This window comes from Macadamia integrifolia, chromosome 3, assembly GCF_013358625.1.
Source record: "Macadamia integrifolia cultivar HAES 741 chromosome 3, SCU_Mint_v3, whole genome shotgun sequence".
In the NCBI taxonomy this organism is placed as follows: Eukaryota; Viridiplantae; Streptophyta; class Magnoliopsida; order Proteales; family Proteaceae; genus Macadamia; species Macadamia integrifolia.
In genome coordinates this window covers 5,452,382-5,465,128 of record NC_056559.1, presented here as the reverse complement: position 1 = coordinate 5,465,128, position 12,747 = coordinate 5,452,382, and the positions used below count along the sequence as shown (strand labels likewise).

Genomic DNA, 12,747 nt, shown 5'->3' with positions numbered 1-12,747 from the left:
AAGGTCCAATATAGGGAGGAATAGTTCCCCTTCCAAGGGCCCTTCTACACTCATGGGCTCCTCTTTTCACCTATTGGCTAAATATGATATCCATTTAAAAAAAAAAAAAAATAATAAATAAATAAATAAAAGAAAAGAGAAGTAATAGTAGTAGAAGAAAGAAAGAAGAGAAATTTTCTTTCTATTCTATTTTCCTTAATTTATTCAATAGAAACAACATTTTTACCTCAGGAAGCACGTGGTTCTGAGTTTGACTCATCTTATCTCCTTGGGGTCACTCATATGAGGTGTTTAATACTCTTCATTGTTTTCAATGAAAGTTGAGTGATTTTCACTCAACCCTAATATAATCTTATTCATACGATTTTAGAATCGATATGGCCTGTGAGACTAGTCAGGTCAAAAGCCAAAATACCTATCATATAAAAATATAATATAAAAAAAAAAAAAAAAACAACAGACTAAAAAATTTGGAGACAGAGGATGCAAAACTGCACGGGCAGCAATCGAGGATAAAAGAGGATTGATTGTGAAGAGCAAAAGAAGAGGGGAGGGGGGAGGAGGAAGCGGTGAGATCATAGTTAGCAATTCGGCCGAATAATTCGCGAATTATTCGGCCGAACCGAATTTTAAAGAATTTTATCAAAAATTCGGACCGAATCCGAATTAAAAATAAAATTCTTTAAAATTCGCGAATTTTTCAAAAATGAATATAATTCGGACCGAATCCGAATTAAACCGAATTATTCGGTCCATTTAAACATTATTTAAAAAAAAAATCAAAAATAAAAAATAAAAAAATTAAAAAAAAAAACAATTTTTTTTACAAAAAAAACCCCAATAAGATTTTTTGACCGCTTTTTTGACCGAATCTTTAAATTAATCGTCCGAATTATTCCGAATAATTCTCTGTCCGAATAATTCCCGAATCCGAATTTGCTAACTATGGGTGGGATACATAGGCACGGTTCTTTTATGGGTCAGGATGAGGATTTAATATGGGTTTACGAGGAGGAAGTGGCCGGTGCGAATACAAATAAAAGATGGAACCCTACTTGGAGAGATTAATCAAAGTCAAGAGTTCCAACGGTGGTAGCTAGAGAGTTTTTTGCTGAGAATGACCGTTAAATAGGAGAAGACCAAGCCGGCGTAATGTTCGGTTCAATCTCGACCTCTAGAGTAGGGGTGTCAATAGGTCGGCTCGGATTGGTTTTGGTCTAAGTTGAATTGGTTTCAGTGTGAGAATGGTAAAATCGAAACCAAATCAATAAAGAAATTTCAGTTTTGATGCGGTTTGGTTTTGGTTTTACTTTAATTTCTTATATCAATTTGTAATTGGTTTTTTGACCGATTTGGGTTTGATTTTTTATACAAACCTATAAATTTTGAATTTTTTTTTTTAATGAATTTTGGGTTGTTTTGGCTTCTTATCGGTTTGATTCGATTTTGATCCAGTATTTAATCGGATTTGGTTTGATTTTGAGACTAATTGTTTTTCGGTGTGGTTCGATTTGTTAAGAGGGTTATAATATGTCATATCGGAACTAACCCAGTATACCTTTGATTTGATTGGTCTAGATTCAATCAACTCGGTCCGAAGCAATTTTACTAATTCGGTTTAGGTATTGAGACCCCTACTCTAGAGAGTGTACTAATTTGATTTAGGTATTGAGAGCTCTGGTGCAAGGGACAAGTTTAATTTGCCATTAAGGCTCTGTTCGTTTCAGCCAGGAAAATTTCCCTTGCAAAATTTTACGGTAAAATCAGAATTTCCTTCGTTTGTTTTTCAATTTGAAAATTTTTCATTTAATAAAATTTTACCAAAGAGCTACCCTTTTCCAAAAAATGGGCTGGAAATTTTACCCTAATATTTGTCGGTAAAACCAACTTGGAAAATCTATCGGGAACATAGTCGCTTCCTCATCTCCTTCATCCCTCTTCCCAACTGATCATCTGTGGCCTTGTCCTTCTCTCCTCCCTCTCTCGTTGTTCATCTCAGAGCCGATCTCGTTCATCTCAGATCTGTCTCAGAGTTGATTCGATTCTCTCTCTTTCACTCGCTGCTTTCAGTTTGTTAGTACTAAGATTCGGCTGATTTTCTCTCTCTCACTCTCTCTTAGGAGTAGCTGACGGGTTGAAGGGCGATATTTGGAGCTAGTCGAACTGAAGCCTCTGTCTTCTTTCCAATTCCTCCTGTATCTCAACAACTGGAGTACGTATGTTGGCTATTGCAGCTCTGTTTTGAGGTTTTATAAAAAAAAAAAAATAGACTTATTAATATGTTGTTCTTGATTCGTAATTGATTTAGTAGAGTATTTGAAGAAATTTAAGTCTCTGGATTCATAGACACGTTAGAATCAATTTCAAACTCTGAACACAAGTTTAACTTTGTCTTTAGCGACATACCAAAATTGAAAAGTGATACGACCCAATTAATCACCCTGTAAGGTAAGAACACGTGCTATCCAAAGAAAAGACACATGTCACCCACCTGATTGAGGCTGTAAGAATTCTAACCACGCAAACCACATGAGGAGAAGATACCCGAATAGAGAATATTTCCCACAGGGGGAATAGCACGTATCCGAGTAGGTCTCGGGAAGGAAAAATGGCGGACCCCAAGGGGACTCCCAGAAAGGAAACCCTAAACCCTAAGCATTATAAGAGAGGGCCCGAAAGGGGGGGAGAGGGAGGTCAACATATCATTACTTTTGTGAAAACACTATTCTGCCGGTCTCTAACTTGGGCGTTGGAAGACTAACCCCGGAGATACCTCTGGGCCTCTGCCTTCTGTTCTTGTGCAGGTTTAGCTCCTCTGGCGGATTTCCGGCAGTAACAAAAAGCACACATATAACTATTAAGATACGGAATTCAATCATGAGTAGAACAGATTGGAGAGTGGTATGAGCAGAAGAGTTGTGGCAACGAGCAACATTGAGCTCTCCTTGATTACCAACTTTTCTCCGCTACTCCGTGAATAAAGAAGTCCCATGTTAGTTTTTGGTGGCAATGCAACCCCTGGAGAAGCTGAAAGCCATTAAACAAAAGCATTAGAATTAAGTAAATTTCTATCATAAGATATTAACTAATTAATTAGTGGCATTTTGATATTGGATCATTTGGTACATATGAAAATATTTGAAGATAAAAAGATCAGATTTGATCATACACCTGCAGTTGAAGAATTGGAGGGGGTCCCTGGTGAAACTTGAGACTCAAGTGATCTGGGACTTGGTGGCTCAACAAACCCTTCAACATGGGCAACAAGAATTCAAATCATCAAAATGTGGAACCCCTCAAATGATATATCTTAGGCTTTTTATATCTGCAGTAAACAATTAATGGAAATTGGTATGAGATCGTACCTGGGCAGATGGAGTAATTGAGTTGAAGGTTGCAGAGAGGTGGCAGTTCCAATCCAAGTGTCTTGTTGATGGGGAAGGCACTCAAGGCAATGTCATTGAGCAAGAGACAGAGGCAATTGGGCTGTTCAAGGTAGAGATCATGGAGGTTATCACAACAAATCTGAAGAGGGGAAGAATCATTCCTTTTCCTTTTGGTGAACTTGTTGCTACTGACAGTTTAATTCTGATTTCATATTGTTCAATCAGCTTCTACCTTACAACTGTCTATGATTTCAAATTTTGAATCTGATCTCACATCATCTGATTCCTATTGTTACTAGGATTGCTGGTTTTCTTACTTTTATTCTCTGTTTTCGAGTTTCCATCAGTAGATTATGTTTTGTATAATATCTCAGATTATTGTTCAGTTCTATTCTATATTCTATTAACTTTAGCTACTGAATCTGAGTGAGTTTATTGACTGACCAGAAATCACTCAGTTACTAACATCAATTCTTGTTTTTAGAAGTCCTATTTCAAGGAGGATTCTTCTAAAACTCGAGATCAGATCCTTGGATCAGGTTCAAATTTTAAAATTTTGTTCCGATATTTTATTCAAATCTGAGATCCAGATTACTGTTTATCACTTATTCTTAATTCTGGTCAATAATCATTCATTGGGCTTCTGGTTTCCAACTGAGTTTCTGAACCTAATCCTTTATAGAAACCCATCTTAATTATAACAACAAAAGCAATATGAACTCATTATCTATCAATTTTTGCTCTGTTCATGGGTTGTTTTCTTCTTGATTCTCTATTTGTTTCTTGCTTCTAGTTTTCCAAGGGCCCAGTGGGTCCCACATACCACATTCCCACTTTATTTCACAATACTCTCAAGTGACTCGGGAGGATCCATGGAATTCATTATACATCTCCCTGTTTTCCATTCAGTGCTGGCTTATTTATGAGGGTAGGATTGAGGAAGGCAGAGGCCTTGATAAAGTTAGAGATCCCATGTGAAATGCATAAATTGGTGGGGTTGAAGTTTAAAGGAGACTAGCTGAATCCACCTCTTTGAAGTTGACACTTCCACCTCCGTTCTCTGTGAAAAAAAGTATCTTTATAACTCTGAATAACACCAACTACTCTACAACAAACTCCCACACTGAATCAACTAATATTAGAAAATAGTTCAATAGACCTTCCTCACCATGTCCTCTAATGCTTATGCCAAACAGACTATACTTGCAACTCATTTTTCCGGCTATTGAATTTGAAATGATCTCCATATGGTGAGGTACATACATTGCATGGCATTATTGAGGTATATTACACGAAAAAAATATTGATTGGTTCCAAAAGAAAATATAGTATAAGCTTTTAAATAGCATGGTTTTGGTTCTAGAGATGAAGTATTCATTTTTTACTGAAATTTAGTTGCTTTGTACCATTTTTTAATTGTAAGTTATTATGACTATCTATCTTTATACAGGGAATAAATTTGTTGAAAAAATTTCCAGTGTAGGTAGGGTCAGTTTCTTGTATATGGGATGTGGTACCAGTTTCAGATTCTAATATGCTGTCTTTAATTTTTATTTTGATGAAGAAAGGAATCATTTTAGATGATGTTTTCACGTTCTTGAACAACAATGAGAAGTTGGCTACAGGCTTTCTTGCTAGGGATGTGATAATGGGAAGCGTTGGATTATTGGAAAAGTGGCAGATGGGAGTTTGAAGTAGGGGACTGTTAGACAATTTAGTTGGATTCAAAGTGGTTATATCTTATTGAGTAGACAATTTATTTTTTAACAGCAGGAACGCGTCTATCTCCTGCGTAAGGAGTTTAGTCCCACATCGCTCGTGGATCCCATCCACGGTCTATACTTAAGTCCTTGGGCGTCTTCTCTTGATGAGCCGGTTTTGAGGGAGAAAGAAAATGGCTAAACCCAGATCTGGTATCAGAGCTGGGCGGACCCGAGGGAGAGTGAGTGCGCGTCTATCTCTTGCGTAAGAAGTTTAGTCCTACATCGCTCGTGAATCCCATCCACGGTCTATACTTAAGTCCCTGGGCGCCTTCTCCTGATAAGCCGGTTTTGAGGGAGAAAGAAAAGGGCTAAACCCAGATCTTTTCTTTTTCTTATTCAGAACACATGGGAAAATGTTTGAGACTTGTATTTCCACTATAAGCTCTTTTGAATGTGAGGTGGGTTGTTATTGAAAAGTCTTTTGGTTAATAGATGTTAGTGTCTCCATTTATCATGAATTTCTATTTTGATTGTGATACATTTGATATGCAGTTGAAACATTTGTGTTTTGCCTATTGTTCCCAAAATACTAGCTTAATCTAATGCTATTTATTTTTAGCAGATATTTGCATTTTCTTGTTTGGTATATGTACTCTATACTAGCTGTCCTTAGTATGGGTTACATTGAATTAGTTAGCATTTGTCCGAGAAATATCCTAGATGTCTTTGGCGCAACATCTTGGACTCAATCTATCCCTTTATCTTTTTTTCTCTAAAAGGTCATGTATATTAAGATGAAAGGAAAAAACTATACAAGGAGAAGAGGAATCCAATAACCAGAAAAAAAAAAATAATAAAAAAAAAAAACCCATAAAAAGTCCGAGTGTACTTCCCCACCTTCGGCGTTGCCATCAACAGGGAAGAGCACTAGGCAAAAAACAAGATAAATTCGCTTTAGAAAAATCTATAGCGCGACCTGCCCATTGCATCATCCAATATAGATTGTAAAATCTCCGAGGACCACACCAAATTTGTTGAAGATTCTTCCTTCTTGGCCTCCGTATTAGCTAGAAAATCCACCATGGGATTTGCTTCCCTATAGCAATGGTTAATTTTCTAGCTAATACTCTTAAGTTAAGATAGAAGAAAGGACCACTTCTGCCAAACAAACCATGGCACCAACCCCCTTTGCACCATCATTACCACTGATACCGAATCGCATTCAATCCACAGAGACTCACACTGCATTTCTCTCGCTCTATCAATACCTTCTATCAACACATAAAATTTCACTTGGAAGCTAGTTGCATTCCCTATGAAGGAGCTGAAGAACAAGATCATTTGCGCATTACTGTCTCTTATAATTCCACCAGCCCCTGCCTTACCTCGGTTACCCAGAGACGATCTATCACAATTAAATTTCCACCAACCTACACTTGGCGGCACCTAGGAAATTTCCCGCACCCCCTTGACTCTTCTTCTTGGGATCGTTATATTCATCCTGGCACATCTTTGCTGGTCCTGGCAAGATTTGATTCTATCTCGGTTACTTGAACCCCGCCTTTTGGTCTCATCCATGATTCCTTTGAAGATCTGACTAAAGGAGGAGTTACCCCCCCCCCCTAAATCTCCTTGAATTCCTCTCCATCCATATGAAATATGGGACTAAGATCAAACGTGCCATCCACATCTGAGACAGCCCCATCACGCTAGGTTTTTGAGACAATCTGTTCCTCTATCATCAACATGGTCATTATTATTAATTAACATTTATTGGATCTGCCATGGATGTATATTTCTTCTATTCATTACCTTCTTTTCTGTGTGTGCGTGCGTGCATGCGTGCGTGTGCTACTTATTACAGCTTCAGTACTGCCAATTAGATAGAAAATCTGTGTTTCTGTTATATTTTGTTCTGAATTTGTCTCTTACATTGGCATAGGCTGATGCTTTACTAAACATCAGGCTGATACTAATACATTGATGTAAAATTCGAATAAAAAAAAAAAATACATTCATGTAAAACCTTGTGCTGAATAGCATCTCTAGTTTCAAATTTTTCGATAGTCCGGATTTTTAATGCTTATTTTGCCTCTTGCCAACTCCATTTAAACTCACATGTGAGCTTTCAGCCCCATCCATTTTGCTATGCGGCTAAATTGATCTAGGAGACATTATGGTGTAATTATTATTATTATTATTATTATTATTATTTTAATAAAGGGTTTCTAGGCTTTCGACCTGACTAATCTCACATGCCCATACTGATCCCACAATCGCATGGAAATGTTTGTCCCACATTGGTTGTATTTTTTGTTGTCTTGGATCACATAAGTCCTATATATTTTATGGGTTTACAGTTGCCTAATTCAAATTTATAACGACATCTTAATTATGTAATTATGCTAAATAATTTTACCATGTAAAATAAATGGCAAACAAACATTGGAAAATTTTACAGTGATATTTTACAATATGTTTTACCTCCTAGAAACAAACGTTGGAAAATATATCAGCAAGGAAAATTTTACATGGAAACAAACGAAACCTAATAGACAAAGCCTAGCAAATGGAAGTTGCTTCTGCAGGACTAGGTTTTATGCTATAATATTTATTAAATTGAAACATCGTTTAGTTAAGTCTAATGGACTATTTTTTTGGAATTTTTTCAATAATTATAAGCATAGAACTATTGTAGACCGAACTCCTTAATTATGCAAAAATTGGGGGAAAATAATAATAAAATCCAACTGAAATTGGACCAAACTAATTATCTGACAACCTAGTCACTAGATACTTCCTTCACCCATCCGTGGGTTGCTCATATGGCTAGGGGGAATTAGGGATTGTGTGGATAGTGCACACGATCTGGTGATGATGGAATCAAATCCTCTTCAACGTGTGAGTGCACCTAGCACACATTTGACAACTAGGGGTGTATGCCTTAGTGTTTTCAATTATTTGGTGCGCACTGTCATACTAGAGAGATCCAGGTCCACTTGATGATATTAATTTTAAATTAAGCAGTCTCATATTTTGATCATTAAGTTATCTAATTATTTTATAAGATTATCTAAATGACATCTCCATATGTGTATTTAGAACTGATATTTTTTTAATTTTAATTGTTTCTTCTCATATTATTCCTAAAAGTTCTTTGAGTTAAGGTATATTGGGGTTTTCAAAAACTCTTATTGTCTTATACATTTTTCGAATACACATGTGAAATGACAATAGTTACCCTCATTGAAAGTATCAATTAGAAAATTCCTTAATTCAATGTGTAAGTGAGAAAGTTTTCCTCCACCTCACGTGAAGGAAAAGTACAACCATTAATGGCTGGCCTTTGTTTATGAATGGTCAAAACCCTCTATTCCTCTATTGTGTGATATCCTATGGATTGCACTTGAAGCCCTTGGTACAGTGAATTAATGAAAACCCGGTCCATGTAGGAGTGCTAAATGTATAAACATAAAATTTTAATCCAAGAATAGAAAATATAAAAAAATGTAACTTAATACTTTCATAAACTACTGATAGATCAGAATTACAAGACCAATGTTCTCCCTGTGCGTTCTTCTTTTCTTGAGCATAAACAATTAGCTATTGAGCTTCCATCATTTCCAGCTACTTCTTGATTGTTAAAAAATTAATTAAACCAAGGGCGGAGGTTGGACACGCCACTAGTTTTTCTGAAACTAACAATTTTAACCATTGGCAACGCAGGACACACATGGGCATAGACATCTTTTCATGTGGTGGGCGAGAGACACTGATACAAGTCTAGCAGCCTGGCGACATGCCCAAACTTTCTCATAATCTATCATTGTGTTCATGCCATCCAATTAATAGATAATTAGGTCAAAACCATTCAATTTTGTATCCTTTCCAACAATATTGTTAAATGCATGGTAGAAGTAGTCCATATTCGTTGAATGCTCCAGTGATATTTTTAGCTTCCATTTCTGAAAATGATTTAACTAAGACCTCAGATTCAATTCGTTGATGCCCACCTTTGTCCTTGGAAGTTGCAGGAGCCATTATTGACGACCTTCACTATCACAGAAGTAATAAAATTTTCATAGTTGACAATCCACCTAATTCTTCTTACCTAAGAGTCTTCTCCTGGTCCTGCCTACAATTCTTACACACTGTGGTCCGTACTCCATGGCCATCCTTGAACCAAGAGTACTCTAGCTAGTTCATTTGGGGGTTGGAACGATTGTGACTTTTCCTTTCTTGATGAGAAGCCAAAGACATTCTTTCTTATCCAGAACTTTTTCTTGGAAATGAGGAGCAATTAAATTTGAAGAGGACTATCTTAATCTTTTTGCAACTAAGGATAAAACAAGACTACAGACATTATAAATACCCAGTAACCCACAAGCATAACATAACTGCACAAGCTCTTCAAGAGACACCCACAATTTTCTCTCTCTCTCTCTCATCATGGAACGAAGTAAGTCAAGCTTACAGCCCCCCACATATGGAAAACTAATCACCATTCTCAGTATTGATGGAGGTGGAATAAGAGGGATCATCCCTGGCATTGTCCTTGGTTTCTTGGAGGCCCAACTACAGGTAACAAAATTATAGAATTTACTCAAGAAATTCTGGATAGCTGAAGCAATAATTGACACAAAAAAAAGCTTAGGATCTTGTGAATCTATGATTTATGTTTCTAATTGGTTTTAATTTCTTGCTGCAGGCTCTGGATGGTGAAGATGCAAGACTTGCAGACTATTTTGATGTGATTGCAGGAACTAGCACAGGTGGTTTGGTGACTGCCATGTTAACTACACCCAATGAGAGGACGAATCGTCCTTTATTTTCTGCCAAAGATATTAAGGACTTCTATCTTGAAAACTGCCCTAAAATATTTCCACAGAAGAGGTAGTATTCTCAGCCAAAAAAAAAAAAAAAAAGGTTTAATTGGGTTCTAGGAGAAAGAGTAAAAAATCAATGGGTATTTGATCAAATAATTATTTATAGGGAGAAAGAACATTAACCGTCTCATTTTCTATGCCACCCCTTAAAACCAGGGTTGTGTTTAGGCATGGGAATGCAGATGATAGCATTCGTCTTCCTATATTTATATCATATCTAGTGAACATTGTTGGGGTATGATGTCTTCTATTCCATCACTATTTGTACATCGGTTTAAATATAAATTTGTTGCAAAAGTTCTTTCTCAGTAATCAATCAATGTGAGAGGTGTGAGAATGAGCAATTATAACCCAATTCTCTGGAAGCAGATATCATCTCACCATGAATTTAGATAATCTTATCGAACCACCTAGATCATTTTGCGTTGTATGTTTGTTTGTTTGCGATTTATATTTTTTTTGCATCCTTTTAGATTTTTTTTTTTTTTAAAGGTTTTCGTTTGCTACATACATATATAATATTTATTGGGATTTTATTATTGTAATTAAGCTCATCTAATGTAGTGATTGATCAATTTCTGTTTTGAATTACAGCTGCCCATTTGCTCATATGGAAAAGATTATCAAAACATTGACAGGACCAAAATATGATGGCAAGTCTCTTCATACAATTGTCAAAGAAAAACTAGGAACCACACAATTACATCAAACACTTACAAATGTGGTTATCCCTACATTTGACATCAAAGAAATGCAGCCAACCATCTTCTCCACCTATGAGGTTATTCCTTATCTCTTTGAACTTTCTCCTTCACACCTTCTCTAGGTTTGGGAGAGTTCCAGCAATTCCAAGGCATAATCTGAATGATTTTTTTTTTTAGGTGAAGAACACACCATCTTTGGATGCCTTACTCTCAGACATATGCATCAGTACCTCAGCAGCACCAACATATCTTCCTGCCCATTACTTTAAAACCACCACTAGTGCTGATGGGAGTGAAAGAAAATTCAACCTCATTGATGGTGGTGTGGCTGCTAATAATCCGGTATATATCTTGAATCCTTAAAAATGAAGTCAATATCCAGTATATTAATGGTTTTCTCCTAATCTTAATCCATATATGTTTCAGGCTTTGGTGGCTATGGGTGAAATAACAAGGGAGGTCGTTAGGGGAAATCCTGATTTCTTCCTCATAAAACCAATGGACTATACAAGATTTCTGGTCATATCTTTAGGGACTGGTACAGCTAAATTTGAACAGAAATTTCATGCTAAGGAATCAGCTAAGTGGGGTATTTTGGGTTGGTTGCTCACTGGTGGCAAAACTCCATTAGTGGAAGTGTTTACAAACTCAAGTGGAGACATGGTTGACTATCACATATCTGTGGTTTTTAAAGCTCTTAACCTAGAAGATAACTACCTTCGAATTCAGGTAATTCTCAAAAAACAAATCCATATCGCTTGTCAAAGAATTCCTCTAAAGCCCTTCTTTTTCGATTGTCAATCTCTTCTGCTTCATTATCTACATAACTCGTCAGTGATAGCAACCACTGGGTGTTGCTACCTTTATATAAACAGGATAGGGACCAACCCTAAAATAAGAGCAATTAGGTTTCTTATAATAAAGCTCAATTATTAATATGTGCACATGATAATAAATACATTACGACGGTTAATTGGAGCCCATAAGGAGATCAACCCTGATTGGGTTCCATTCAACCACATCTATCAATCGACACTTCATCCACATATTCGAACTTACTCAATGACTAATGCTAACCCATTCATATAGAAAACATTATAGATTTATCATTGGATTGTTCTTCTTAACCATTTTTAACACTCTTGATTGAAAATTAATACAGGATGATACACTAGGAGGGACAGTATCATCGGTCGACATTGCTACTAAAGAGAACTTGGAGGATCTAGTGAAAGTTGGAGAAAACTTGTTAAAGAAACAAGTTTCAAGGGTGAACTTGCAAACGGGTATCTATGAACCAGTGAAAGGTCAAGGAACTAATGAAGAAGCTCTCATCAAGTATAAATCAATTCTACCTCTACATCTTATACTAGATTATCAAGTTCTTATATATAAGTTGCTTTTGTAGTAATGTGGATGATTAAATTCGCTCTAATATTTTCAGGTTTGCGAAACTACTCTCACGAGAGAAGAGAGAACGAGACATGAGATCGCCGCACACTCCACACCACAAATTGCCATATATAGAACCCAAATAACTGGGATAAGGCTGAGTTGTTGTTGTCGTTATTGAAAAACTCTAATGGTTTCAGTCTTTGATCTCTGTTGTTCATTTTAAAATATTCAATAACCCAATTGTGGGTTCATGGTAAATGGCATTTGTTGGCCTTGTAATTGGTCACTAATTAAATTTTATTGGAATAATTGGTATAAGGAAGCGAACTTTCTATTAAACAAAAAATAGCTTCCTCTCCTTGTGTTGTCCTTCATTCCGCTCACCTCATATAGATTATTTGAGTTTAAATAGAGTCATTGCCAACCATTTAATAAATTTTGATTTGTCACTTTTTATGAAAATGCTGAGAAATTCTTAAAGTGGAACTTCCATGATTCTATATCCTTAATAGATTTTAAAAAGGATAAGTCCTCAAAAATCAAAACCATGCCCTAATTCAACTAGCCAAGTCAAAATCCTGACATGGATTGATCAAAATCGGTCTGTAGACTCTGTACTCTAGATTGATCAGGAATCGGCTAGAATCGGCCCAAACCATAAGGTACTGCAACT

General features: G+C 36.3%; 1 protein-coding gene and 1 pseudogene across 2 annotated transcripts in view; both read left to right on the top strand.

The window, feature by feature from the left end:
- LOC122073728 overlaps nucleotides 1-324 on the top strand; it is a 3,964-nt pseudogene extending 3,640 nt beyond the window's left edge.
- The window catches only part of LOC122074815 (patatin-like protein 2), a 22,358-nt gene extending 9,926 nt beyond the window's left edge, over nucleotides 1-12,432 (top strand). The window contains exons 2-8 of one of the 2 annotated variants that reach the window (XM_042639784.1): nucleotides 9,520-9,670; nucleotides 9,798-9,982; nucleotides 10,570-10,756; nucleotides 10,857-11,021; nucleotides 11,106-11,408; nucleotides 11,842-12,017; nucleotides 12,124-12,432. In XM_042639784.1, the coding sequence (XP_042495718.1) occupies nucleotides 9,539-9,670; nucleotides 9,798-9,982; nucleotides 10,570-10,756; nucleotides 10,857-11,021; nucleotides 11,106-11,408; nucleotides 11,842-12,017; nucleotides 12,124-12,217 (1,242 nt within the window). In that variant the 5' untranslated portion in view covers nucleotides 9,520-9,538 and the 3' untranslated portion in view covers nucleotides 12,218-12,432. Of the gene's footprint in view, nucleotides 1-9,469; nucleotides 9,671-9,797; nucleotides 9,983-10,569; nucleotides 10,757-10,856; nucleotides 11,022-11,105; nucleotides 11,409-11,841; nucleotides 12,018-12,123 lie in introns of those variants that run through there. The other variant, XM_042639783.1, reaches the window with a different exon arrangement.
- Nucleotides 12,433-12,747: the final 315 nt, after the last annotated feature.